The following is a 27,531-nucleotide window of genomic DNA, read 5'->3' as shown; positions in this document are numbered from 1 at the left end:
AAAAAAAAAAAAAGCCTTGAAATTTCAAAACATACAGAAGACTCAATATATTCATGATTACAGTTTTTATAGTTGGTGTTGTTATGTTTGTTAACAGTAATAATAAAAGTTACTATGGTATTCTTTTAGGGAAACAAAATGGAGAATAAAACAATTCTAGAAGAACTTCTTCTAAAGAAGTCACAACAGAAGAAAAAAATATCACCAGTTAATTACAAGAAAAGGTTGTTCGTTCTGACAAAAGCAAGCCTTTCATATTATGAATATGGCAAAGAGGTAAAAACTCATTTTCTAAAGTTAGCTGTTCTGAGATATTCTGGTACCACCTAATTCTTCTGGTTTTCTTCTGTGAAACTTGATTAGATGCTAAGAATTAGAACAACAGGTGTACTTTGTTTTGAGTAGATCAAAAAATTACAGAGTATCAAATTTTATTTTCATTTTGGGAAAGCACTTAGCCACAGGCTTAATAGTGTCTCTGTTCACAACAACTCTTACAGTTATGCTTGCCATTGAGCATCTGTTTGTGTCCTTCCAAAGACAACAAAACTTAAGCAAGTAATTAACAGTGGCATATGTTTACACTTTGTCTTGAATAGGGATGTTTTCTTTGTTCAGGCCTCCCTCTGAACTGACGTAAATAACTGGCTTCAGAAATTACTTGTTTGAGGCATAATTAGTTCACAATCTTATCCTTCAACTGCACAAAGCAGATGGTTAAGCCATCATTTTCTAAAGACTGACTGTGCGTCACACAAGGATAGCTTTTCACTCAGAAGATCTCCTATTGGCAATGCAAATATAGGTCCCAGGCAACTTATTTCAAAGTTTTTGCTCCTTCAGTACATTTAGACCCCTCCTGTGAGCTACATTCCATTAGGACCCTGTGTGGAAGCTCAGTGCGAACAAGCTCCACCACCCTAACAAAAATATGAATGCTGCAGCTGGGCTTCTGTTTTGCACTTAAGGTGTTTTTTTTCCTCTTAATTCCTCCTTCTTCTTTCCTCCTCTCCCCATCTTCTGCCTTGTCCTCCTACAGCTGCATCAGATGTTTTCTCAGATATAGGGCTGTGTCCTGTAGCTCTTGCAACTGACTTAAAAAGGCATTTGATTGATAAATTGGATGTGGGTAGGGCACTGGGGAGGGTTGTTGTTTTTTATTACCTTTCTTTTAAACTTTAACAAAAACAAAGCAATGGCTTTTCCAGCTTGAAACATGGAATTGTGCAGAATAGTCAAACTGGAATAGTCCATACTGTGTTGACAATGGATTACAATCTGCTGTGTTTTTTTATCTCTTAGAAAAGAGGAAGAAAAAAGGGGTCTATTGAGATTGAGAAAATCCGATGTGTTGAGACAGTGAATCTTGAAGAATTAACACCTGTTGCAAGACAATATCCTTTTCAGGTTAGTCACAAAATCTGTTAATGCACATTTCATGTCAGTCATCCTAGGGTTACACTGATCATTCCTGCCCCAAGTGCTGATACCTGCTATTGCTAAGTGTTACAGATATTTGTAAAAAGTAGAAAATCGGCCCCTATAAGTGATGTTGTGACTTTGCTAAAATGTTTTTACCTGACTGGGGTAGAATTTGGATTAATTCTTGATTCCTTTATGTTTACATTTCTATCAGATATTTGCTTAAATAGGGTCTGAAATATATAGATTAGTACACTTACGTGATTATCACTTTTTTAAGGCAGAATTACGCACTTAAAAATTCTTATTTTAATTCTCAATATCTCTTTCCACTTCTGCTTTTTTGCCTGAATACCGAGTTCAGAAGTTGACCCCAGATTGCCCGATTACCATTCAAATGTGCCACAGTCAGGAAAACCAATGCTACGCATACAGCTGCACAATGCACAACACATGTTCAGGAATTAAATGGGATGAGAGAAACATAACTTCAAATGTTCTGCCTTCCATCTTTTTCAGTTCCCCAGCTCAGGTTCCTCCCTGAGCCTCCATCAATCCCAATTCTATGAGCAGTGGGGCATGCAGGTCATAGATCCCCCTTGGAATGTCACCTCCAAACAGCGCAGGCTGCTCAAGGAAGTGACTAACAGCTGCTGAACAGTGTGTTAATCCATGACCCTGCAATAATTGCCATGGGCAAGGGCAACCTCATGAGAGATGCTTAGTATTTCACCAGCTGCCTAATCCTAGGTGTCATTCCTATCCTCCTTTCCCTTCTCCCTCCCCAGCATTGTGGCACTGAATGGCATGTTTACATTAAATCCTTGTGTTTATCTCAGGAGTTCATGATTCAGTTAAGTGGAAAAAAGAATGTATGCATGTATGCTGCAGTCCCAGGAAGGGGGACTGTGTTCTGGGAAACAGTACCTCTAAAAAGGGCTTTAGGATCATGATAGCTGATTCCCATCAATTCCAGTGTGATGCTGTGGCCAAAGGAGCTAATGGCATCCTTGGACATGGAAGCAGGCACACATTCAGTAAAATCAGGAAGGCTGTGTTTGTTTTGACACTACTGTAATCAGCAGGAGAATATCGTCTCTAGTTCTGGTGACTATAATTCAAGAAAGATGTTGTAAACTGAAGAGGGGTCAGAGGAGAGACTTGAGAGTGCCTAATAGATTGGATAACATGCCTTAAAGAGAAAAGCTTGCAAAGCTCCACCATTTGACTAAATAAAGAGACAGGAAGCAGATTGATCAGTCACGTATGCATACCAGTGGGAGTACACATTTAATAACAAGGGCTCTTCAGTGTAACAAACAAAGCAATAAAGTGATACTTGAAATTCATTGCAGATGACTGAAAAGCAATGTACACAAGGGAAACAAAGCCCTGGACTTAATACACACATGCAGTCAGCCCAGTATTAAGCATGATCCAAAAAGCAAAGCAGATGTTAGTAATTATTAGGTAGGCATCAGATGAAGCTTGCAGAAGATTGGTTGAAAACAAGAAAAAGAAGCTTGTTCACAATGTTTAATTTAGCTAAGCTGTAGGACTACTGACTGCAGGACGTTGTAGATACTAGTTACTTGCTTTAAAAGGCAGCTGAACTAATTTGCAGAAAAATATCTATCCAAGGTGATGAGGTAAGAATGCATCACCTTTGGATCAGGATTCCCTGATTACGGTGCAGCTCCCCTGAGCTTACACTCTGCCTCAATATTTGTTACTGAACACTGTTGGAGATGTGTTGTGGCCTGCGTAACAACAACAAAAAGCTGGAAGATGCATCTGGAAAAAAATGGAATGGAAAGAATGAGTTTACATGTGGGCTATAAGGTGTTTTGTACCCAGAAGACAGTTATATCTAGAAATATTCTATGCTGTCCTTTGTTCCTGCAACTGTTCTTTCAGACACAAACCACTGCGGTCAAGGTACTACATGCAAGGCTTGTATTTATATAAGATGGCAGTGCTTACAGGTGACCTCGGCAAAACATTACTAAATTGTAGGAGTTTGATGTCAGTAGGTCTGTAAAGCCTATTTTTTTGATTCCCAAGCTTTGGTATGAAACTTTTAGGCAGCACACTCTCACCATGCTGTCTTTCTCAACCTCTTCCAGATTGTGTACAAGGGTGGCCTACTTTATGTCTATGCAGCTAATGAAGAGAGACGGAAGCAGTGGCTTGCAGCTTTGCATAAAGGTAACACTAGACCTTTGTCTGCCAACGTATTCAAATAACTTGAGGGGGGTAGGAAAATGCTCCTGCTCCCTCATTTTGTGCCATTCTTTGTCACCTGCTTTTAGTCTCATTCATACAGCTCTGACTGGTTGAAATGTATTGATATTTTCAAGAATGAATTAGAAAATGTAAAGGATGAAAAATGCAGTGAAAAATAAACCAAAATAAATCTTCTTTTTGTATTTTTCATGAGCATTTTCTAATTTTCTAATCTTTGTCATATGTTCACCCTTTACCAATGCAAGTTAATAGAGAACAATAATTTATGGTTCAGCTAGTGTAGCACTTACCTTCATAAAGCCACTTTGATAACCTATACTGCTAGCTTTTGTCCCTATTTCCCCCTCCCACCCCCCCTTTTTTTTCCAATGAAATTTCTGTTTTATTCAATGAAGCAAATTCATAGTTATGTAAATATTGAATTTTAGGCAGAAAATTTATTCTTCAGTGAAGGCAAAAACCTCACATTGAATAGGGCAACTCTCACACATGCTTGTCATTGTGGAAACAGTAGACAATCTATAGTTGGCTGTGAATAAATATCCTCTGCAATTTTACTTCTAAACCTGTGTATGAGATACCTCTTTGTTTGTGACTGTTTTCACACACAGAGTAAGAGTATGTCAATTACTTTAGCAGGGTTATGGAGAATGTTGACCAGGAGCAGAATAGGAAAGACTAACTACATTGGATCTTTTAGAAAGAAAGATATTGTCAAGAAATCATTAAGGAAAATTTTGGTGTACTGCAAAATGACTTTTGTGAATAAAAAGATTGCATTAATGATATAGTTTGTAATGGTAATCAGGTAAACAATAGCACAAATATTCTAGCTGCCTACAAGCCTCTTAAAAAGTGTATAAAAGTACTGGTCACCAAGGGGTGCGCTGATCCTTTTGGCGCTCTCTTGTATGTTCAGGAGTCTTAGGCTTAGAATGGGTCATCTCAGAAGGTCTGAAACCCTGTCCTGAAGGAGTCAGGTTTTAAAGCCTCACACTATACATCCTACATTTCTTTTAGGTGCTTTGTGAATCCAAAAGTGCTATTATGGTTTGCACAACTAATATATCACTAGCACAGTAATAGTACTGGGACCACTCAAAGCAGTGCTTTGAGTATAAAATGTGTCTGTGATAGTGTTCCTCTTTGCTATGCTTAAATAACAAATTTATTTTAGCAGACAAACATTAGTTTGGATTTGCCATATGAGGTATTAGGTATCTGTTCTGATATTGAGTATGAATTATCATTTTCTTGCAATATATAGTTCTAGGAAAATATTCAGCATATTTTGATATACAAAAATATTTTCTTTTAATTAGTTTCACTATTGCTTGTGAAATCTTTATAACATACATGATTTTAAATCATAACTGTTGGATTCTACTTTGTTTGTTGATTGATAGGACTGTACTGTGTCGTTCTTGACACCCAGTTTTCTTTCTCAAAAAAGAGGTAACTGGTGGGTATGGAATTCAGACTTGGTTTGTATAGAGAAATAAAATATAGACAAAATAGTATGGATGACAAAATGTGACCAAGATATTTGTCTACAGCTAGGAGTCAATAAACTCTCTGGGGTCCCACAGTTTACTGCAGCAACTATATTAATCATAAGGAACATTCCAGTTACGCAGTCTTTCATGTTCTTTTCTTTTTTTTTTACCTTTTTTTTTCTTTTTTTTTCTTTTTTCTTTTTTTTTTCCCCAGAAATTAAAGACAATAATGATTTACTAAGCAAGTATCATAGAAGATTCTTCACCAATGGGAGGTTTCTCTGTTGCAACCAGACTTGTAAAGCGGCCCCTGGATGTACAGTTTGGGAGAAATGTAATATCTTCTTTCACTTCTATTTGCTTAGTCTCAGTGATGCTTTTCACAATATTGCCAAATCCACATGGACATTTAAGGCAGTGTAATAAATATACAAGTTGATCTACTAATACCTTTCTATGTATGTGCTAAGCTCCTTTTAACATCATAGCTACTATACATTGTATCTCATAGTATAGTTGAGGAGTATAATACCCCAAAATGATACCTGTTGAGTTTGAGCTAAAAGGATAGTGACATTTTTGAAATATTTTTCTCTTTATGCTTAAGAACTCTAGCTAAATTGTAGCATTGTGCTCTTAAGACCTTCTTAGTGATGAGGTCCCAATAGTTCAAGAGGTAGGAACAATAGAAGTTCAGCACAAGAGTGTATGAATGAGTGTAAAACAAACCATCTTCATAACTGAACAAAAGTAAAACTATTATATTAATATACAATTATGTACGTATATGATGGAAATTTTTCTAAACAATGTGATTTAATTTGCAACATATATACTTTTTTTTTTTTTAACATGCTTTTCAAATGCATTTTTGTGGAACTTAGTTGGATTTTTTATTTCTATTTTTTAACCTATAAAGACTGAGAGGGGAAAATCTGTAAAATGGTACTCTCTCAGGTTTCACGTTTTCAGAAGGGAATTCCCTCATGTCTGTGTACATGCTTAACAGGAAATCCCACATTAAGGAAAGGGAATAGCAGATTAAGAGTATTTGGGTTTCTGCCTTTTAAAGCTTGATTACCTGGAAGTGTAGAGCACTGATAGAGATGCTGATTTCAATCATGACTGAAATTTGCTCTTGAGCATTTACTGTCACAGTCAAAAATCTAAGACCCCAAATTCAAAGAGAAATCAAGAAATGTAGGTGTGAGTAGTTGGGAACCTGATTTATATCTGTGAGACTCCTTGTAACAATGAAGCGTTTGCTTTTGAAAATTGAAATTAATGACCTAGGCTTATCTACTATTAATACAGGTTTCATGATTATAGAACACCAAATAATATAAAGAGTTGTCAGCTCTTTTGTAACAGTAATTTGAATAGCTTCATATAGCTTCACAACTATTTGTTACATGAGCCAATGAGTCTGTGAAACCCCTGGACAGCTGCAAGGGCAAGGAAATATCTCATTGTCAGCCATGAATGACCTAGCCAAAAGAAGAACTGCAAAGGGAAATTTGGTATATTGAATGCTTCATTTCTGCCCGATATAATAATGCACACATGCAAGATATTGTGCTTTGTCTACACTATATTTGTTCCTAAATAAGTTCCTGAGGTTGCTAGTGGAGATGCGTGGAGCACAGGGACACGGCCTGCATAGGGAAGACTCCAGACAGCCTCAGTCTTGTAGCCACTGGGTAATTGAAAGCAGTATTTCTTAACTACTACTTCATAGACTATAAGCGTCCATGAAACTATTTAAAAAAAAAAAAAAAGGAATAAAAATAAGTTCTCTGTCTCCCTTTGTATGCAACCAAATAAGCTAATACAGCTGAGAAAACTAAAGAGCTAAATACAACTTCAAATTTCCCTGAACCTTTATTTTGGCATAGATGAAAGCAATGATTGATGGACTTTTAAAATATATTGATATGGTGCTTGAATTAAGAGAAGGTCGGAAAATACAGAGATAAACAGGTCTATACCACAGTGAGGTGAAATGTCAGCTGTCACAAATATTTATGTTTACAATGCTGTTGCTGCCACTGTATAGATCTGCAAGTGAGAAAGCCTCAAGAGACAAATCCTTACTTAATTCATGGTATGTTTTTAATCCCTCTCTTTCAGATGTGACTCTATGTTGCACAACCTGGTCTGTGAAACCACTGCCTCCAGTTCCTCAAACACTGGTAGGTCAAAATTTCGAGTATCATCCTACAGAGAAAGACCCAGCATCCAGGTGATGGGAAGTGCTGTAGGGTGGGAGAGAGAATTGCAAACAGCATCTCACTGGAAGCTGGTCTCAGCTTCTCATGTGCAGTCAGACTACAGCATCCTTCTGTCCAGCAGCACGGTGAAGGGAAGGACATAGCTCCCTCTTCAGTGTGTTGTAAATGGCAAACTGGGAAAGTCTCAGCCACTTTTAGTTCACTTAACAGGCTGGTGACAGTAGAGGCTACAGTCCTTGCAGTGACATCTTTAACTTTACACACATTTCTAGTGGGATCAGGGAATACCATCAAAACTAGCTCTCTAGTGTGTAGGAGGTCCTAGAGATGCCCAAAACTCCCCTCTACCATTGTCACCAGAGGAAAATGGTGCTCGCAGTGCTTGGAGAAGACATAGCAACTGAAGATGTGAACAAATATGCCACTGTTCATGTGAGAAGTGGTGGATGGACTGCACTTTTCTCACTCAAATCCCAAGTTGTTCTGGTCTGAGGTTGGGTCAGGTGTAGAGATGCCTCACTAGGAATGTCTGTTTAGTCCAGCTCTACAGAGACAACCTCTAAGTTAATGAATTTGGAAGAGCTTCTGGACACTCCTGCCTTTATCTTGACTTTATATCAGACAGAAACCCAGGAGTGTGTTGTCCCACCAGCACCTTCTGGGCCTTGCTGTCCATCTGAGAAAGCTAGGCATACAGACCCAAAAAGACAAACAGGACAACAGGACACCAAAAAAAAAAAAAAAAAGCTGCTTGCAGCAGTTTAGCAAGGTGCTTGATGAAAAAGGACAATAACTGGCAGAGATAAGAATAAAAGCAAAACTGGAAGAACTGCTTCTATGTTTATTTCCTCTTCTCTCTCCTCCTATACAAATGAAAGGGCAATAGTGCTATCTTTGACCTTAGTTTCACTGCCCAGCCTCATTATTGAGGTTTGTAGGTGGGAAGGAGGTAAAAATGTCAAGAGAATAGAACAGAATGAAGTTGCATGAGTTATGATGTTTTTACCTGTTTAAAAAAAAGACTAGCAGCATAGTCTGTGTATTCACAGATCGCTACTCCAGCCTTCTCCAAATTAAACTAGTTTAGGTTTTAAATCATGGGATATTAAAAACTGTTTCCTGCCTTATTTTCATTTGTCTTCTGTATCTTTAGGATACACTCTGGGTCCATTTCCTTGCTTTTCTTTGTTAATCAGAAAGTAATTTTAAAAAAGAATGGAATTCTTATGTACACAATTGACATGAACAACCAAGGCTTTAAGAAACACATAAGAGTATCAAGAGAGAAAAGATAAAAACAGAAGCTGTAAAATGAAGCTCTATAATAATAATAATAATAATAATAATAATAATAATAAGCCTTGAAAATAGGCTTTATCAAAGAAGCTTTTGACATTTTTTTTTTTCTGATAATGAGATTTGAAAACAATGGCATTGTGAACATGCAGCAGTGTAACTTGTTTTGAATACTGTGGTCTGCTTTGCCTGGCTTCCATCAAGAGATGCTTTGTCTATCTGGAGAGAACATCAGTCATGCAAATCTGCTGCTGAACAGGCTGGCTTCTGCTAGGCCTTTACGATTTATTTTCATTGTCTGCTCAATTTCAGAGATGATATTTTGAAAAGAAAATTTAAAAAGCGGGATCATGACAGTATTTAGATTGATTCTTCCAAAACAGTTTCAGTAAATGCAGATATAACAACTACCACATCTACTTACAACTTGACTTAATTTCCCCAAAATGTATCATATAGATCAGGTTAAGAAGGCTGAATTCTCATGGCAAGAAACAGTCTATATTTAATTCCAGAGCTACTTCTATAAGTTTTAGCACATTTTTGCTTTGCCATCTCATCTACACAATTCAGTTGTTCAAGGTCCCACTTGAACCTCCAGCCTTCGTTCCATCTACCTCCTAGTTCATGTCCCTCACCTTTCCAGCCCCTGCAAGTCTTGCTCCCTTGCTCTCTCCTCAATTGACCAGAGGCACTTCTGTGTTTCCTTACATCTTTCACCTTTGATGTGTCTATCCCTTTCATCAGTTCAACATTGTACCACTAGTCTCCCACAGAGGAGCTGGTTCCTGAAGAGTGATGCCATTACAGAGATTAAAGGTCACAAACATGCCTTCATGGGGAGCACTGGGCACTTCCCCTGTGCTGTGATAACAGCAGGAAGCAGGAGCTTCCTGTCTTAGAAATACTTTCATCTCTGCTCGCGCCTGGCAGCCACTGTCTTTTCAATGACAAATGTTTCATGTAGGTCAGATAGAAATTCACTGAGTGCACACGCATATCTTCTCATGCTAATGTATTGAACAAGGTTTATGGAAGCTTAAAGGATGCATCACATGCCTCCAGTTGCACAGTGGTGGCACAGTTTTTCAGACAGTAGCCATACCCCTGTACCTATCACACCTGAATCTCAGACTGTTACCTACAGCTCTCTCTAGATAGTGGTGGTAAAGTCCTCAATATGGAAATCACAATAATATCACTGCCAGCATAAAGGAAATAACAAAGTCCATTGAGTTACTACTAGAAAGTTACATGCTCTGGGTCTTTCAGCCAGTTCCAGAAATGGAAAGCTGTATATAAGGACACAAACTAAGACATTAATCTGTACCAGGTTACAGATGAAGTCCATCCAGAATATTGCAACAGTCAAGTACACATCCAGCTGCAAAACACAAAGGGATGCAAATCTGATGTGCTCATCTTTGGCTGGTTCTGTCCCCTGGCTATTTGGACAAAACAAAACTCCTTGCTGTGATCATAATTCTTTCTGCCATTTACTCTGGCCAATGCCTTGCTCTTTCCTGGGATCACACAGCAAGATGAAATCTCCATCAAAGCATGACACCCTGATCATTCCATAAGCAAAAGAGAGGAAATGAAGAAAGAAAAAATTAATTTCTAAAGGTTACCAACTCCAAATCTCAGAGCTGCACATGAGTTTATAAGTACTTTTACTTGGTCTAAGCATCAGCTTGCTTTAACATCGCTACATGTTTTTATGGGAAAAAAAAAAAAAAGCAAACAAGCAAACAGTTAAATCTCTGTATTATAAATTTATCCATCTTTCTGACAGCTGCGGGCAATTCTAGTTCTGTCATTTTCCACAAAACCTACAGGAAGTCTAAGATTTGAGTCCTGGCTAACACAGGCCCTCAAGCTATAATCTCTGTTCCACTGAAGTCGGATATGACGAACGGGAGCCAGCTTTCCTGGGTTCAAGTAGTAGCACTTGATGAGTAATATATCTAAGTCTAGGCAAATGAGGAGGATTCTACTGTGAGTGATTCCTCTTTAAAAAAAAAAAAAAAAAAAATCACAGGAACTTAGTGAGATCAGACTGAGGCTCATTGTGTTTACAGGAAGAGGTACTTTGTGTCTTCTTGCTTAGTGGACTCAGTCATGCATTCACTTGGCTCTTTGGTTTCTTCTTGCTTAAATAAAGTAAAGAAATGTCAGTAAAGAGGAGACAAGCAAATATACGATGCCAGGTTTTTTTGGACTTAACTTCAAAGAACCACAGCCTGCTTCAGGACATTTGGCATTCCTCCCTGGTATTGTATTACAGAGCTTTTCAATTCTAAAATAATAATATAAAATAAATAGTTGGCATCTGGAGTCCCTTCTAAGTCTTTGTTATTTTCCCCCATCCTTTTCTGTCAGTGTTCTGCATGTAGTTTTTCCTGCTCTTAAAGGGTTGTGATATCTGGATTTTCTCAGTTATGACATTTCTCCAATTTCTAAATGCATTTCAGTACCTAAATTTTATATGCTCCTTTGCCTATGGCTTTTAGATTGACATAACCTAACTTTAATGACCGTCTTCAAATCCAAGTTATTTGTGTAGACCTCCTGATGACAGAGGCTTCTGTAGGAAGACACATTTCACCTGAAGACCCTGGTCAAAGATGAATGAATCCCAAAGTTACATACCTACACTTGTTTAGCTTGCATAGGGAAAATTAGCCACCAAGAACTGGAGTTCCTTATGTCGAATGTGCTTAGCAGAGAAACATCCAAGCTAGTCAATAACGATGATAAGAAAAGGCAACAATTTATAATTCATATAGCTTTTTGTATTCATTGATTAGTAGTAACAATTGACTAATCCTTGTTGTGCTTCATGCTAAGATTACTATTGATCAACAGACATTTAAAAAAAAAAAAGTTGTTTTATAATACTGTAATGGGATTTTCTGATTCAACAGGACATCATCTCACCTTGTTACAGGTAAACACAATTTAGTCACGTGGTTTCTAGCTCATGAATTGCAACTGTTCAATAAACATTATCAGCTTCAGATAGGTGGTAAGCTTTTGATATGAGTCCAGTCTATTATGTCATCATGTTAATTAGAGCTTCCTATTACAGCCGTGTCAGCCTCCACTCAATGTAATGCCTCTGGTGTCATGATGGAACTTGGCTCTCTTCTCACCTGTCTCACAAATGTGGACAATTAATGAGGGAAAAGGTGCTTGCCTGTGCCCACATTCTTAGTTTTGATTAATTTGCTTAATATCATTGTACATGCTGAAGATATAAGTGATAGCATACATGCTGTGTGGTATTTCTTACTGTACCCTGTGATGCATCTGCTTGTCTTTTTATTTCCTCTGTCTTCAAAAGTTGAGACGTAGAAGCCTGCCTCAGGTACTATCACCAAGCAAGTCAGTCCTGAATATGGCTGTGGCCCAATGCAACTATGAACCTTTAGGAGATTCAGCTATCCGGCTTGTCAAATGCAATAAATACCACGTATTGCAAGAGGAAGATTTTGCCTGGTGGAAAGTGAGAGATTTGGAAGGGTAAGTATGCACTGCAGAATACTTTTTTTTCGTGATCATGACCTTCCACATGCCTTATCCTCATTGGCAACACTTCAGGCAGTCCTGGTACCTTACAGGGTCTTTAAAATTAGCCTTAGGTTGGAACTATGTTAGTAGCTATTACACCTTTTTGGAGAAGCCTCATTTTCTCATGTACAACTACATTTTCATTACCATCCTTGGCTACCAGACTGGGTGCAATTCACAATAGTCACTGCCTGTATACCAGCTAAAATAGTATCCTTAGTGGCACTAATTCTGATATGTGCCTGAAGAAGGGCTTGTGCACTCAGAAGCTGCCCATTTTAGTTTAGTTTAGTTTAGTGAAAAAAAGATAAAAACTCTGCTCACAAACTTTGCCTCTTGAGTTTGCACAAATAAACCTTAGACCAACACCATCACTGTTGTAATAGCAGTGAGAACACACGAGACCAGTGAGAACTGCTGCAGCAGGAATAATTTCTCACTTCAGTCTCTCACCGGCTTTAGCAATACTTTCCCAAAGAGACAGAGCACCCCCATCCTGCACAGGACAGAAGCATTAAATTATTCCCTTTGAGGTTCACAAGTGGAGGAATCCCCTTCAACTACTTAAAATAAGACATTTTTCATTAATATCCAGCTGGTGTAGAAAAGAGAATCTCTTCCCAAGTCATTAAATAAGAAACAGCTTTCAGAGTACACTGGAGACAGAGGCAGCACAGCAAACAGGAGCTGCCTGGAAGAGATACGATTCCTTGTCTGTCTCATGATGGATACTAGCTGAGTTTGACTTTATGTACATGATAGAAAAGTGGAAGAGAAGAATTTTGAGCTAGGGGATTTCCAAACTAGTTTGGAAGAAAATGAAATGACTTGATCCACTCATAATTCATTGATTAAGTTTACATTTGCAAGTAAGCAAACAAATAAATCAACATTAAGTAAAACTCACAGGATTGGCATACTGCTCTGGATGAAGAAAGCAGCACACAACTCTGGCAACACTAAGACAATAATTGAGTAATCTGAGACATGCTTTTAAAGGCCATCATTGGAATGATGATGATGATGGCTACGTAAAAGCATATGATACAGGCAGCTTTGCGTATGGAGGTTGAACAAAGTGTTCTGAGATGAATGAAGGAGCAGAAAGAAATCAAGAGAAAGGAGGACATTTAAAGTTATAGATATATAGATTTATAGACATACACATTTTTCTCTTTGGCTTGAGAAACTGAGACTTGCAGTATTGATTCTGCAAGGACAAACCCCACCCATATATATCATAACAAAACCTTAAAGTTCTGCTTGGAAATACTGAAGATCTTGGTGTTTCAAATGTAGTATAAAAAAACAGAAGTTACCTGTTTCAGATTTCACACCCTCTCAGATTTCTTCTTGTTCTATTGAGATCTGTGGTGGAGAAACCCTTCTCTTCTGTCTTCACCCATGTTCAAATGTATATTAATTCCCCCTATTTATTTTTCTGATGAGCGCAGCATACAGTCCACCCTGTTACCACTCTGTGGATGACTACAGGTCCCCATAACTTAGTTCAACATGTCATGCCACCTGCTGCTTTAAGTGGTAGCTCAGCTGTCTACCTTCCCTTAGCTTACCTTCTCAATTGCGTCTGGCATTGTGTGGGGAAGAGTGCTGAGCCTACCTATTGACTTTCTGTGTTTGACCTTGGATACTCTGATGGCACCCATTAGTCACTGGCATCTTTCATCACAGCAACTGAAATGGCATGTAATGATATTGTTGAACAGCTGCTCCAATCTTCCATATGATGAAGCCAATCACTGAGGAAGAAGCCTTTTCAGTGACTAGCAAAAAGGATAATTCATTGAAATGTAGCCTTCTAAAGTAAAATTACCTCTGCATTTTCCTCCATATCATACAAAAAGCATAAATGCTTTAACCATGAGCATTTCTGTTAGTGGCATTCTAGAGAGCAACTGTCTGATTAATCCCTTTTCTTATTTTAAGTGACCAATTTTAAGAAGCAATCATGTATGATAGCTGAACTGTGAACTGTTTATTTTGCAGGAATGAAGGTTTTGTACCGAGCACTTGCTTGAGAAAGTTATCCCTGAATGATGATGAGCCAAGGTGAATCAATATGCAGCCATCCACTGCTTAAATGTTCTCCTCACTACTCTAGAAAAGATCAGGCAACATTTTTGGAATATTTTTCTTCTTAAGTAACTTTCTGAGTACTAAGCATAACATTTACTGCAAGGTGTAGAATCAAGTACAATTTGTCTTCTTGACTCATACATTAATGCAAAAAACATCAGTTGAAAATCTTGGTTTCATTTAAATCAGGAGGATTTTGCCACTGTCTTCAGTATGCTGGGATTTCAGTCTTTGTAGTCTTATTTCAGCATTAAAATGTCAGCTTTGCTAGCACTCTCGTGCATCTATATATAAGGGAGCATTCCAGTACAGCGTAAAGTGACTCCAGGTCTGTCAAAGTGGTATATCAGATCTGACTTTTTAGTAAGATGATATGACATTGTAAGTACTAAGTGTATGCCAAAATGTTTGAACGAAAATCTTACAGTAGCTTAGCAGATTTTCTCGTAGTAAACCATACTGGATAAGATTCAAAGGTTTCCTTTTTTAAAAAAAAAAAAAAAATTAACAACAACAACAAAATGCAACCACTGTAATAGTAACCTGTAAAAATCCAGAATTAATTAGAATCACTATTATTTTTGCACAAAAGATTATTTTAGAGGCCTCTTTTTCTGTCACATTAACTCTATCTATTGTCTGTCATGCTAAGAATATTTATTTGGGAAGTATATGGTCGTACAGGTTTGGAAATCTTCCATGTAAATTTTGAAAAGGTAGATGCAATCTCTTCAAGAGGTCAGTGAAGGCATATGTAGTCTCATTGCCTGCTACAACATGCACAGAGCATATTTGTCTTTCCAACACATTGCATAGTGGAGAGGAAAGGCCATGCAAGTGTCTACCAAGTTGGGGAAAAAAAAAAAAAATGAGGAAAATTAAATATGTCTCAACATTTTAAATGTTCACTGTAGACCATGGCATAACAGCAGCAATTGCTCAAAAAATATATACAGTATGACCTGAGGAAAGCAATTTCCATAACTAGTTTTTCACAATTTCAGTATATTGTTTTGTCTTTGTAGGGAAAACTCAAGTGTTAATGAGCACACATCATCAGAAGAGCAGAGTATTGCACAGCACGAGTGAGTATGTAGGATATGTCTTTGTGAGAACTGAAAGATTCTTTGGGCAGAGACTCCACTTTATACAACTTCCTAGAACAATGGAATTCTATACACTGATGTTATATTAATGGTAATAACTATATACATAGTCATCAGCTTTGAGGTCATCAGCAGCATCACTGCCCACAGACTTCCAAAAGCAGGAATGTATTTGGTTTTGGAAAAAAAAAAAAAAAAAGGCATTTGACGTTTAGACAAATCAGTCTCCTACAATAGTAAGGAGTAAGGAGTTACTCTCCTACACTGTAACGAGTTACTGTAAAAAGTTGGAGTCACAGAGTAGGCCCAGATATTTCAGGATGAAGAGACACATCAGAAGCACGTGGGAACTAGCGGTTTCCTTCTTATAATGGCCCAAACTCATAAATGCGGGACAAGTCCCAACTCTAATCTCTGGCTTTTCAAAGCAGTTTTGAAAATGTTTACATTGTATGGCATTTTTCATGAATCTGCTGTGCCTTATCCAGAAATCAGCCTATCAATAACAAGCCGTATATTTCTCCTTGCAGTTGGTATGCTGGTGGTATCTCCCGTGCCCAGTCTGAGCAGCTGCTCCGTCAAAAGGTCCTGCATATCTTTTATTGCTTGTATATGAACAACCGTGTAAATGTTTCTGTGCCAGTTGTCTTTGCTATACTGTGTAGCTAGAGGATGCTGATGCTCTTCAAATAGCTGTCGTATTACACAGTGCTGGAAACTCTTGTGCTAATTTGGTACTGACAAACAGATCTCTAAAAATGTCCAGATGTGTTGATGGCTCTTATGCAGACAAACAAATGATACACTTCAAAAATAGGCCTGGAGCAAAGCCATAATGCGTGCAAAAATAAAAAAAAAATAAAACTTTGGCAATAGAAAATGACAACAGTTTAATGCATTTAGTTTAATGTAAAGTTTACAGTTTAATGTGAAGGAACTGAGAGAGAGTTCTTACTCAGATAGGATGTACGTGGCTTTGTTTGGGTCACACAACACTCACTGCCTCTGGCGGTAACAGGAGGATTGAGAAGGTGTTAGAAATTTTTCATCTCCCCTGCAATAAATCTGTATCGACGCACCACACAAAAATGGCACACTACTTGCTTCATGTCTGGACTGAGGCACAACTCACCTGGTTTTAAACATCTACAGTGAAATACCACAGCCAGTTACCTAGATACCCTTTTTAGTGGATAGAAATACGTATTTCTAAGGCATAATTTACCTTGTCCTAATGTAGTACTTAAAGGATGTCATATGAGTTATGTCTCCTTCTCTTGTTTGTGGACATTACAGTATAGAAATCTAAAGTTCACTGGGATGAATCCCAACTTCAATGTTTCTTGTATTATTATTATTTTTTTAATAATTAGGGAAAAGAAGGTGCTTTTATGGTGCGGAAATCTTCTAGCCAGGCAGGAACATTTACTGTGTCTGTATTCAGCAAATTTCATGAGTGAGTATCCAAAGAATGTATATCATTTCTGTGAGCATGCTATGGGCATATTACTTGGTATGACTGGTTATGAACAAAATCTCTGCAGCATTGTGTTAAAGGGGGAAGGGAAGGGAAGGGAAGGGAAGGGAAGGGAAGGGAAGGGAAGGGAAGGGAAGGGAAGGGAAGGGAAGGGAAGGGAAGGGAAGGGAAGGGAAGGGAAGGGAAGGGAAGGGAAGGGAAGGGAAGGGAAGGGAAGGGAAGGGAAGGGAAGGGAAGGGAAGGGAAGGGAAGGGAAGGGAAGGGAAGGGAAGGGAAGGGAAGGGAAGGGAAGGGAAGGGAAGGGAAGGGAAGGGAAGGGAAGGGAAGGGAAGGGAAGGGAAGGGAAGGGAAGGGAAGGGAAGGGAAGGGAAGGGAAGGGAAGGGAGTGTTGCAGTTCATCCAGCAGCTAACTAATCTATTCATACGTGGTCTGGAAGGCACTTTGTAACACTTGAACATACACAGCACTTTGTTTTGTTTTTCAGAAGTAAAAAAGGAACAGTCAAACATTACCATGTGCACAAAACCCCTCAGAACAAGTATTACCTTGCTGAAAATTACTGTTTTGAATCAATTCCCAAACTTATACACTATCACCAGCACAACTCAGCAGGTAATCCTGTGTGCTCTTTCTACTTGAATGGATTTGGCTTAGGCTTCTGGGCTTCTCAGAGTTATCATGAATCACTTCCAATACTGAATCTTCTAAATATCAAAACATCTTTTGGGAGAATTTAGGTGTAACTTGATCTACTATGTTCACAATCAAAATAGTTGCTTTGCTTTTCTGTACAGCGCTTTTGGGTATTGTACTACCTCTTGCAATACCTCTGCTGGAATAGCTCTTAAGCACAGAAAATACTCAGTCTTGTGAAGTGATGCATCTGCTAAACATTGTCCTCTGTCATTACCTGGATGGTTGTAATATGGTGTGTGTGTGTTTGTGTTAATTCCCCTGTATTTTCTTTGATTCAGAGAAGTCATTTATATATTGTCAACTTTAAGAGGTTTTCTTTGTAGGTATAGTGACAAGGCTCCGGCATGCAGTATCTATGCAAGTAAATAAAGTCCCAGACACCGCTTCACTGGGAAACGGTAGGAAGATAACTTTCCTTTTTGAATCTGGTGTCAGTCTTGGCCACCAAGAAATGAATAACCAGAAGACTGTGACTCTTACTGTGTTCAGGCTTGTAAGAGGTTGCAGAATCCTTGAGCTCACTGTCTGGTGGCCCTTTAAGTTTGTCCATAAAGACAATGCAGAGCCTCCTACCCTGTGAGAATTTGGGAACAATGGTCTCTCAGTCATCCAGCCCCTTCCATAGCTTCCTCTTGTACAGAATAGCATTGAGACTCTATGGTTCTATGAAATAGGGTATCCCTTCCTTCATGTGTATCTTGTCTACGTCCAGGGCAAGGTGAATGCAAAGGTGTTTTATGTCAACTTTTATGTTGTGCCTTTTTAAGGGGCTCTAAGTCAAATTTTGTATCAACTGTGAAAGGCTTTGTGTGCTTTCTTCCCCAGTACATCTGAGTCAAGGCCATTTCTTCCCTCTGCCACATTACCTGGCACAGTAATACCTGTTTTCCAGTCCCCTACATAAATATATACCATCATTTGATACTTAAAACTGTCTCAAATCTGTTTATAAGGCAAAAATCCAGGTAGTAGCAAACAACACTTTTAGGAATTGTAGTGTCCTTCTATAACTCAAACACAAAGCTGAGATGAGAAACAGGTATGTTGCCTCAGTGCAGTGTGGTGCTGCAACCCTTCAGAGAAAACAAAACCATTGCATGTGGTAGATGCCATGCCTGCACTTGCCCATTTTTTTGTTAAAGGGAATTTCTTGTGTCCCAATAGGAATATGGGAGCTGAAGCGAGAAGAAATTGTCCTGTTGAGAGAGCTAGGAAGTGGTCAGTTTGGAGAGGTGCATCTGGGAAAGTGGAAGGGACGATATGATGTGGCTGTAAAGATGGTTAAAGAGGGAACAATGTCAGAAGATGAATTCACAGAAGAAGCTCAGACCATGATGTAAGCTGTGCCATTGCTTAATTATTTGGAAGCAATGATCTCTCCATTCATTAATCAGTAATACATAGCAGACACAGGAAAAAATAATTTCCTCTTAAAAATATAATTAAATAGTGTTGGGTACATTAGGCACAGGCTAAATATGTAGCCATGTAATATTACCAGAAGAAAAACACAGAGATTGATGGGGTCATCTACAAAAAAGTTTTCAATTAACATCTCTTCTACAAGTTAAGAGGTTCCACATACATCACTTAAAACTATGCTTCATTAGCATTTATACTGAAATGATTAGAAGGATGTTCCTGCCATCCTGCAGGTAGGAATGAGATGAATAACAGGAAAATGCCATCAATATGAACATGTGACTTGCAGCTTTAGTCTGTGACTCCAAAGAGGCAATCATGTTAGAATGTCCAATGAAATTTCATGAAATGATAATCGAAGCACATGAATTCAAGAATATTTCTGTTATCTCATATTTTAAATGTATGCACTACATTTCAGGCAGTCAACTAGCTGATACAATCAGAATTCTAAGTCTTTAAATTTTGCAGCATGATTTTAGTAGAAATTTTTAAGGTAAAAGACCCACCATACCTGCTCATTTCTATTTTCTTCCACCAATAAGGCTGCACATTTGCACTGCTTAATCTTATTTCAGATTTCGACTATGAAGTTGTCATTTCATCAATTGAGTCTTTTTTTGGTTACCATCAATACTGAGTCTCCCAGTAATGAGCAGAAGGCGTCTCAGTTCTTCTTGAAAAGGAATAATTTACAGCCTGTGATAGGACTGTATCCAGTCTCACAAATGTCTCAGAGTATGCTACATTAATATTTGAAGGACAAAACTTACAGAAATGCACAATCATAACTATTTATTCTTTGACTATTTTATTTTTATTTGTTTCAGGAAACTTAATCATCCCAAACTTGTTAGACTGTACGGTGTATGCTCAAAACTGTATCCCATCTATATAGTGATGGAATATATGTCAAACGGCAGTTTGCTTAGCTACTTACAGAGTCATGGGAAGGAGCTGCAACCCCTTCAGCTTCTGGAAATATGTTATGACGTTTGTGATGCTATGGCATTTCTGGAGAGCTGCCAGTTCATACACAGAGACTTGGTAAGCTATCCCACAGGAGAATTGGAACAGGATAGGCAGAGGCAGTTCTGCCTTTAGGTTCAGCCATAGCTGCTCTGGCTCTGTGCTCTCATTCACCCCCAAAATCATCATAGTCTGCAGATCAGAGACACATAGTTGGCTCAGTACAAAGCAGCTCTGGCCTAGGGGCACTAAAGCCCCATGTAAACAGCACTGCCTACAAGCTGACCTGCTCTGTTTCAGAGCTGAGCTGGCAAGTCTACAGCACTGCATACTGTGCTGCCCACATTTATGGGTGCTAGCCTCAAGGGTTTATGCACTACTTGGCAGCAGAGATACCCAATTATAACATTAATAAAGCAAAGAGGTCTGTCCAGTGATAATTTAGTCCTCCAGGAGAAAGAGGTGCAGCGTTAAAGATGTGGGTTGTGTTTTAATGAGTTAAGGATTTGTTTAATTGGAAACTTTTTCTCTTATAAAACAGGTGTGACCACTATTAGGATAAACGGGAATTTACTCTGGTGCATTGCAAGCAGGAACAGAACTTGAAAGTCTGCAGTTGCCCTCTCCCTTAAATACATTTATCTGCCACTGCCTTCAAGCAATTTTTTCAAGTTGCTGCAAAACTTAGCTACCAAGAATGGTAGTATAAGTCTTTGGGGAAATAAGTGGTTATTTTATAGGCCTGTTAAAAGTGAACCTACCCAAATTTCTGGTATATTGTGCTTCAGAGTCAATAGCAGCATTTTAAATTCTAATGCAGACAAAATATGTTGGAATATTTGTGACAATATTTGTTATAGTCTTGCTTAACTTTCCAGTAGGGATGCCATCTCCTCAGGTAGCATTTTAAATGCTGTCTTGTTGATGCTTTCAAAGATTTGTTTCTATTTGTAAACAAAGTTGTTAAATCCATAGCTCACTAATTTTCACACCTGATTCAGGAATCAGGAATGTCAGACAGTTTAGGTAGCAGAACTCAAGTTATAAATACAAAGTCAGATTCTGAAAACTGGCTCTACACCATGGGAAAACAAATAAATTTTGAGCTTGATTTCAGGTTGAGGACTGCAGATTCAAACTACATCACAAAAATTAATGAGCATGCGGGCAGAGAATATAGCCTTAGATAAGTGTTCTCTAGTGATCATTTGTAGAACTAGGTTCATGCTGAACTTTTCATAAAACAGACTGTTTATATCATCTTTTATTGTTCCACTCTGCTTATAATGCAATGCGAATAATCAAATCAATGTTTTCCTTCCTGCTTTTGATGCCTTGGTACATTCTGAGACTACACAAAAAGACCCTGGAGGATGGTGCAATTCTAAAGACAGGATTTAGTTTCTAGCTCTGTTGCTGTCTTTCCAAGTGAATGTGGGTTTCTCACCTCTGTTTACTCATCCCCCAATGTCATTATTACAGCCAAGGTAATGATAAGAGCTGCTTACCATTATCTTACAGTTCCCAACTTAATTGCTTTGATCAAAAAATATCATTATTTCTTGAAATGCTAGTGGACAGAAATGATGATTAGCAAACTACCAAGACATTATTTGCTTCTCTTTGGTCTTCTTCTATTCATCTATTTTCTCACTTTTCTACTAAAGGCTGCTAGAAACTGTTTGGTTGACAGCAATCTTACTGTGAAAGTATCTGACTTTGGAATGACAAGGTAAGTAAAAGAAATGGGAGCCTCGTGAAGCTATGTAGCTATAATTTACTGTCATAGTTCAGCTAGTAACTGGCTATTGGTAAATTTAAGCCACAACGTGTTACAGCTCTTTGTGTCTCCTATCCATTAATGACCATAAACCATCAGAATAAAGATAGTTTACTGTCTCAAAAAGTTATTGCTTAAAGCCCAGATGCAGCTGAGTGATTTCACATCTAATGCTTGTTAAGGAAATCTCATAGTTTGCTTTGTGTGGAGGATATGCAAATAATTTTGGGGGCTAAACATCTCCATCAGTGGCCTCAGTGGAGAGAAGTGGGAGAGGATGAGCATCCTAGAGTACACGTCCTCTGAGGAGAGCTGGGGGAGCATGGGCTGCTTAGTCTGGTGAAGAGGGGGAGGCTAAGAGGAAACCTGAAAGCTGCTTATGGCTACTTACAGTTATAAAGCTGATGGTGCCAAATTTGTCTCAGCAGTGCCAGGTGATATAACCATGAGCACTGGTCACATAGTGCAACTCAGGAAGTTCAGGTTTGGACAACAAGAAGCTTTTCACAAGGAGGTAGTGCAGCAGGCAACACGTTAGTTGGGGACACTATGAAATTGCCATTTCTGGAGGCTTTTAAGACTTGGCTACATAGAGCCATAGCTGACCTGATTTGGTGTAGGGAATAATCACATTTGAGCAGGGGACTGGACAAGATGGCCTGACAACATTCATCTTTCATTCTGCATTATTTATCTGATAAGTTGATAACAAGGACCTGGCCTATCAATTATAGATACCAGGTATCCTTTGGAAATTTGGAATTCTGTCCAGGGCGTTCCTAGGAACCCTCTGATGTGCAAGGAAGAAACAGTAAGCAGTATTTTACTGCAACTGAGAAACCTGGTCTCGTGGAAGGTGTCTCTGCCTATGGCAGGAGGTTGGAATTAGATGGTCTTTTCCAACCCAAACCATTCTGTGACTCTGTGATTCCATAACTCAGTCAGAACCAAGTTTGTTTCTTGCATTGTAGGTATGTTCTGGATGATCTGTATGTAAGCTCACTAGGAACCAAGTTTCCAGTGAAGTGGTCAGCACCAGAAGTTTTTCATTACACCAAATTTAGCAGCAAGTCAGATGTATGGGCCTTCGGTAAGTATGGAATTTGACATATAAATATGTATGCATATATGCAATCATGTTTGGCTTTCCTTAGCATACCACATGGAAATACTAGACATTTGCACACTGAAAGAATGTAAAAAGCAGTTACAGCTTATGATCTTGTTTATTAATTTTATGCATCAAAGCCTGTACTCCGGATTTTTTAGCTCGATTGTTTTTCTTATAGCCACATAGAAACCTTGGCCACTCCCCAGTTGCTTCATATGTGTTTAATAGGATGCACCAAATGGAACTGTTGGCAGTGGAGATCAAACAGTATCTTTGGCTGTAGACCATAAATCTGTGCTGCCCAACTCAAAAGAGTTTTTCTATTAGTCACAGAGGTCAGAACAGATTCTTTGCATGAGCCAGCTGTGGCAGAGAAACCGTGCTAATGGAGACTCTGTATCTTCGCAAAGAATACGATGCATTTGCAGACCACCTTCTACCCATGAATTTCAAACATTTGAACTTCTACTTCAGTGGTTCTCAAGCTATTATTTTAAAATCCCTGGAGTCTGTTCAGTGTTTCTGAAACTCTGCAAAAGGTAGCAAAGAAAGGGCAACCTCTTGTGAATAGACTTAAATTCCACTTACATGGGTTTGCTCCTGCAGTAAGAAAATTTTAGCAGCTGTCAAATTGGTGAAAGATTGGCAACCTACTGTTCTTGACATTGAACAATGGTGAATAAAGCAGATGAAAGTGTTTCCAAATGCAGTGTTTCTTCTTATCTTTAACTTCAGCTAGTCTCCCAATATTGTTAATGACCTTTACAAGCTTTTTATAACATATACAATTCAATCAGAAGTTGGATTTTCTGGTGATAAATTTTCTTTTTGTTCTGATGGATGAAATCCTGACTCCAGGCATTATTGTCATTAACTTCAATATCGGCATTAACTTCAATGGGAAACACTATTTTTCCTTAGAAGGTCTTTTCTCATTTTACCACTATCCATTGATGCCGTGGAAGCAAAGGATGAGCTGAATCCATCAGTTCTTGTTTAGTTGTTTTAAACTCATGTGTCTTTGAAGGGCTAAAGAACTGAACTGATGCATTCATATCCCAAAAGTAGATGTCTGAGAACAAATAATCTTGGCTACTTAATGCTCTCATCAGGGAAAGCTGGAATTCAGACACAATTTTATTCTGATCTCACTGTGACACGACAATGCTCAAGTCTTCAAGCTGGAGGGAAGTTGAAAATCCAATAAATTTCTCAGTGGAAAAAAAAATCTTTACTGTCAGTCTTAATAATAAATATTGTGAATAAAATAAATATCTTCTTTTTTTATTTTATTTTACTGTTTGCATGATTATCAATCACACGTTTAGTTACAACAAAATAGTTCTAACAAAGCTGGCTGTTTTTATGAATTAATGATTATTCTGTTATCCAGTGTTTGTATTGCTTCAGTAAAATCCAGTTTTTATAGGTATGTGGAGCAGAGACCTTAAAGCATTCAGAAATCTTTCTGTTACCAAACAAATATATGTCCCAATCACTTCAAATGTATTTTTTTTTATGATTTATTCTATAAAATATGGATAACTATAGCTGTCATTTTCTTTCTCCATCCTTCTTCCTCTCTCTGTGTACACACATATATATGAAAGGGGATGTTTTTATATATTTTGTAAAAAATAGACTCTGTGGATATATGTTTTGAGTTTTGTCCAATATTGTTCACATTAAATACATTTTATAGCTAACTTTTTCATCCAACTTCACCTTCTACTACAGTAGAAATTATTTTACATTTGAGTACAGAACCACAATTGTAAGTTATCTCTATACTTTTTTTTGGACAATATTCTCTGTGGAGTCGGTTACATGTTGCATGTGCATCTTGTTCTGGGAAAGGATTCCCTTGCCTTTCTTGACTTTCATTTCTTGTCTTTGATTGTTGTGAATATTTCGGCAGGTATCTTAATGTGGGAGGTGTTCACTTTGGGAAAGCAGCCCTACGAGCTCTATGATAACATGCAAGTGATTGAGAAAGTTTCTCAGGGATACAGACTTTATAGACCACAACTGGTTTCAGACATCACCTACCAGATAATGTACAACTGCTGGCATGAGGTATGTATAACTGCATGTATTAACTGCAGAAAAAAAAGATCAGTAGGAGTTACTGGGATTCATAGTTGACAGGTGAACTAATGTTCTAAATGGTAAATCTCTCTTATAAAAGCCTTGCTTTGTATGTAGTACATTGCATATAACAGTCTAGTTCAGGACTTTGTTAGCAATAAGAGGAGAAAGCACAGGAAATAGGACATAAAGGAATATTCCTTCCCTTCTCCTCAGAACCACAAATTTAAGTAAATAACATTAAAATATGCTTGAATGTCAACGTAATATGCAGGGTGAGATTATTCTCACCTAATTTTACTGTTTTAAAAATTGAGTCCTGAGCCAAGGTAATTGTCTAAATTCTTTCCATGATTACAGGACCATTACTGCTATACCTCCCTATGGTCATTTGCCCTTTCTATCTTAGCCATTATAGAATTAAATTATCTCTATGCATATACATGTGTCTTAAATAATTTAGATAGATCTCTACATTTTTAGATCACTAAAGCTGTGCAACCCCACTGGGGTTATTTTTTATGGAAAGGTTGTGTTATCCCATCTGTGATTCTTCTATGAGTTGTAAGTCAAATGCTGAACACGCTCATATTATTTTTAAGGATTTGTGTCTGCTATGCCAAGAATTAATCCTGATTTATTTTTCCTCCTCAACTAAATTTTAGTCTGTTCTCTATGAACCATGACTTGTTTATCACCAGCAACAAAGCACCATTTGGCATATTGTTGGTGATACCATGAAATGACAGTGATAATAGTTTTTTAAATATAACTGACAGAGAGAAAAAAAAAAAAAAAAAAAAAGACAACTTATTTTGAGGACATGTTAATGCAAAGGAAGAATATTAACTATCACAACATAAGGAAAATATACAAAGTAACTTTAATTTTTTTTACCCTTTAAACATCATTGTCTCTCTGTTTTCTTCATGGAAAAAAAAAGCAGAGTGCAGTTCCTGAATGATTTCAAAAGTAAATAACTGTATCTATCATCTTTGCTTCATTCAGCTACCAGAAAAGCGTCCTGCCTTTTTTCAGCTTCTGTCGTTTTTCGAGGCACTGAGAGAAGACAGCAGGGCTTGAAAAAGAAGATTCATAGACTGATGACTGTGCATACTGGTTCCATATCACCTGTCTTCTGTGAGAGAATTAAATATGAACTCTTCCTGACATTAACCACCTCTATTATTCTGTATATTAGTCTTTTTCTGACTTAATCAGGGACCTGACCAAGAAGTGCATGGAGAAAGCTTTTATGATATGCTGCAGGTGATAGAATCTGGAAGGATGCTGTGGAAGAATATAATTCATTCTGTTAGCATTGTCTCAAAGGACTTCACAGACACTGAGGCATACAGCAACTGTGTATACACCTTCCTTGCTTCCAAGCTGTCATTGTTTGGCCTTAACTGGAAATGTAAATAGGGAAATTCATGCTTATTAGGTTTTCTGATTATCATAACTCATCTGAATGTATTTTTTTCTTTGTAATGTCTTGAAGCTGACGCCTGAGGTCAAATTTAGAACTGCTGCAAGTAACAGTAACATAAGAAGTTATAGCCTCACTTTCAATTACTTAGAAATTTCTATTGGTAAAATATTATATGTTTGTTTACTAGTAGTATTGATCTTAATTTTGGCCCTCAGGGTATGTGTTTGATTTGGAATTTATTCTAAACTACGTATCTAAGATATTTGCAGCTTAGCTACATACGAGGAGTTTTTTGGAGTGTTATTGCTTCCTGCTGCACTTAGAAAATGGAAAAAAAAATATTTTTTTTGCAGAATTTTGTAGTCATTACAATAGTAGGTGGTAAGTTACGCTGATCTCTATAAAACCTGAAGAGCCAAAATTTTAGAAGAACTGAAAATGTTATTAATATAATTGCTTAGCCAGATATTTTACTAGTGATGAGATGAAATTTGGTTCCTAATGTTAACACTGAGTTCTTAAATAAGAACACCCAACTTTCAAATGCTCATAACACTATGCTAATTAACACTAACTTCATTTTGTCTAGAGATACCAAATACATCTGAAGTTACTTAACCATAACAGAGTAGTCTAAACTTAGACACTGACATTTGTAAAATGCTGATCTAATGTATATAAAAAGAAGGGGTTATAAAATAAAGCAATTTCTGGAAAAAAAAATAAAATAAAAAGTCATCTCCTCTCTCCTTAGAGTTGAGCTAAGTCTTTGTGAGACCCCTCCAGGAGTCAGAGTGATTGCTGCCTACCAGCTGCCCTGGTGGAGCTGTCCCTGCCTTAATGGGGACACCTCTGCAGCTCAAGTCTGAGCTGGGGCCAGCACCTGTCCAGCTATAAACCGAGCCTAAGGAGTAAGAAATGCACGGTGCAGACACGTGGGGAGAGGGGAGAAAGAAATGAAGACCCAGGGCCTGTCTGGCTCTCTGGTGCCTGTGTTTCTTGTTGTTGCCTAGTCCCTCTGCTGGAAGCTCCCTTGCAGAGCATATGCCTGTCTACAATGGGAGCAGTGTGTCTTTCTGGGGAAATA

General features: G+C 38.0%; 1 protein-coding gene across 2 annotated transcripts; it reads left to right on the top strand.

The window, feature by feature from the left end:
- The first annotated feature begins 138 nt into the window (after positions 1–138).
- BMX (BMX non-receptor tyrosine kinase) lies at positions 139–27,190 on the top strand. 2 transcript variants are annotated; one of them, XM_040532867.1, is made up of 17 exons: positions 139–276; positions 1,303–1,407; positions 3,549–3,630; positions 5,380–5,499; positions 7,296–7,357; positions 12,039–12,217; positions 15,388–15,447; positions 15,999–16,053; positions 16,842–16,924; positions 17,431–17,558; positions 17,966–18,040; positions 18,807–18,978; positions 19,895–20,111; positions 21,701–21,765; positions 22,785–22,903; positions 24,843–25,000; positions 26,021–26,252. In XM_040532867.1, the coding sequence occupies exons 1-17, from the start codon at positions 139–141 to the stop codon at positions 26,093–26,095; spliced, it is 1,893 nt and encodes a 630-aa protein (XP_040388801.1). In that variant the 3' UTR covers positions 26,096–26,252. The 2 variants fall into 2 exon arrangements, with proteins under 2 accessions (XP_040388801.1, XP_040388812.1); XM_040532878.1 differs by lacking the exons at positions 139–276; positions 1,303–1,407; positions 3,549–3,630; positions 5,380–5,499; positions 7,296–7,357 and adding exons at positions 10,730–10,965; positions 14,273–14,335 and having other exon boundaries at positions 26,021–27,190.
- Positions 27,191–27,531: the final 341 nt, after the last annotated feature.

The sequence above is a fragment of the Cygnus olor genome, chromosome 1 (assembly GCF_009769625.2).
Source record: "Cygnus olor isolate bCygOlo1 chromosome 1, bCygOlo1.pri.v2, whole genome shotgun sequence".
In the NCBI taxonomy this organism is placed as follows: domain Eukaryota; kingdom Metazoa; phylum Chordata; class Aves; order Anseriformes; family Anatidae; genus Cygnus; species Cygnus olor.
The sequence above is the reverse complement of the archived record's forward strand: the minus strand, read 5'-3'. Positions and strand labels throughout refer to the sequence as shown.

Bases quoted from the DNA above. Each gene is read 5' to 3' on its own strand.
- BMX (XM_040532867.1), top strand. From the start codon at position 139: ATGGAGAATAAAACAATTCTAGAAGAACTTCTTCTAAAGAAGTCACAA. The intron at 1,408-3,548 runs GTTAGTCACAAA...AACCTCTTCCAG, and splicing joins CAAGACAATATCCTTTTCAG to ATTGTGTACAAGGGTGGCCT. The intron at 12,218-15,387 runs GTAAGTATGCAC...TTGTCTTTGTAG, and splicing joins AAAGTGAGAGATTTGGAAGG to GGAAAACTCAAGTGTTAATG.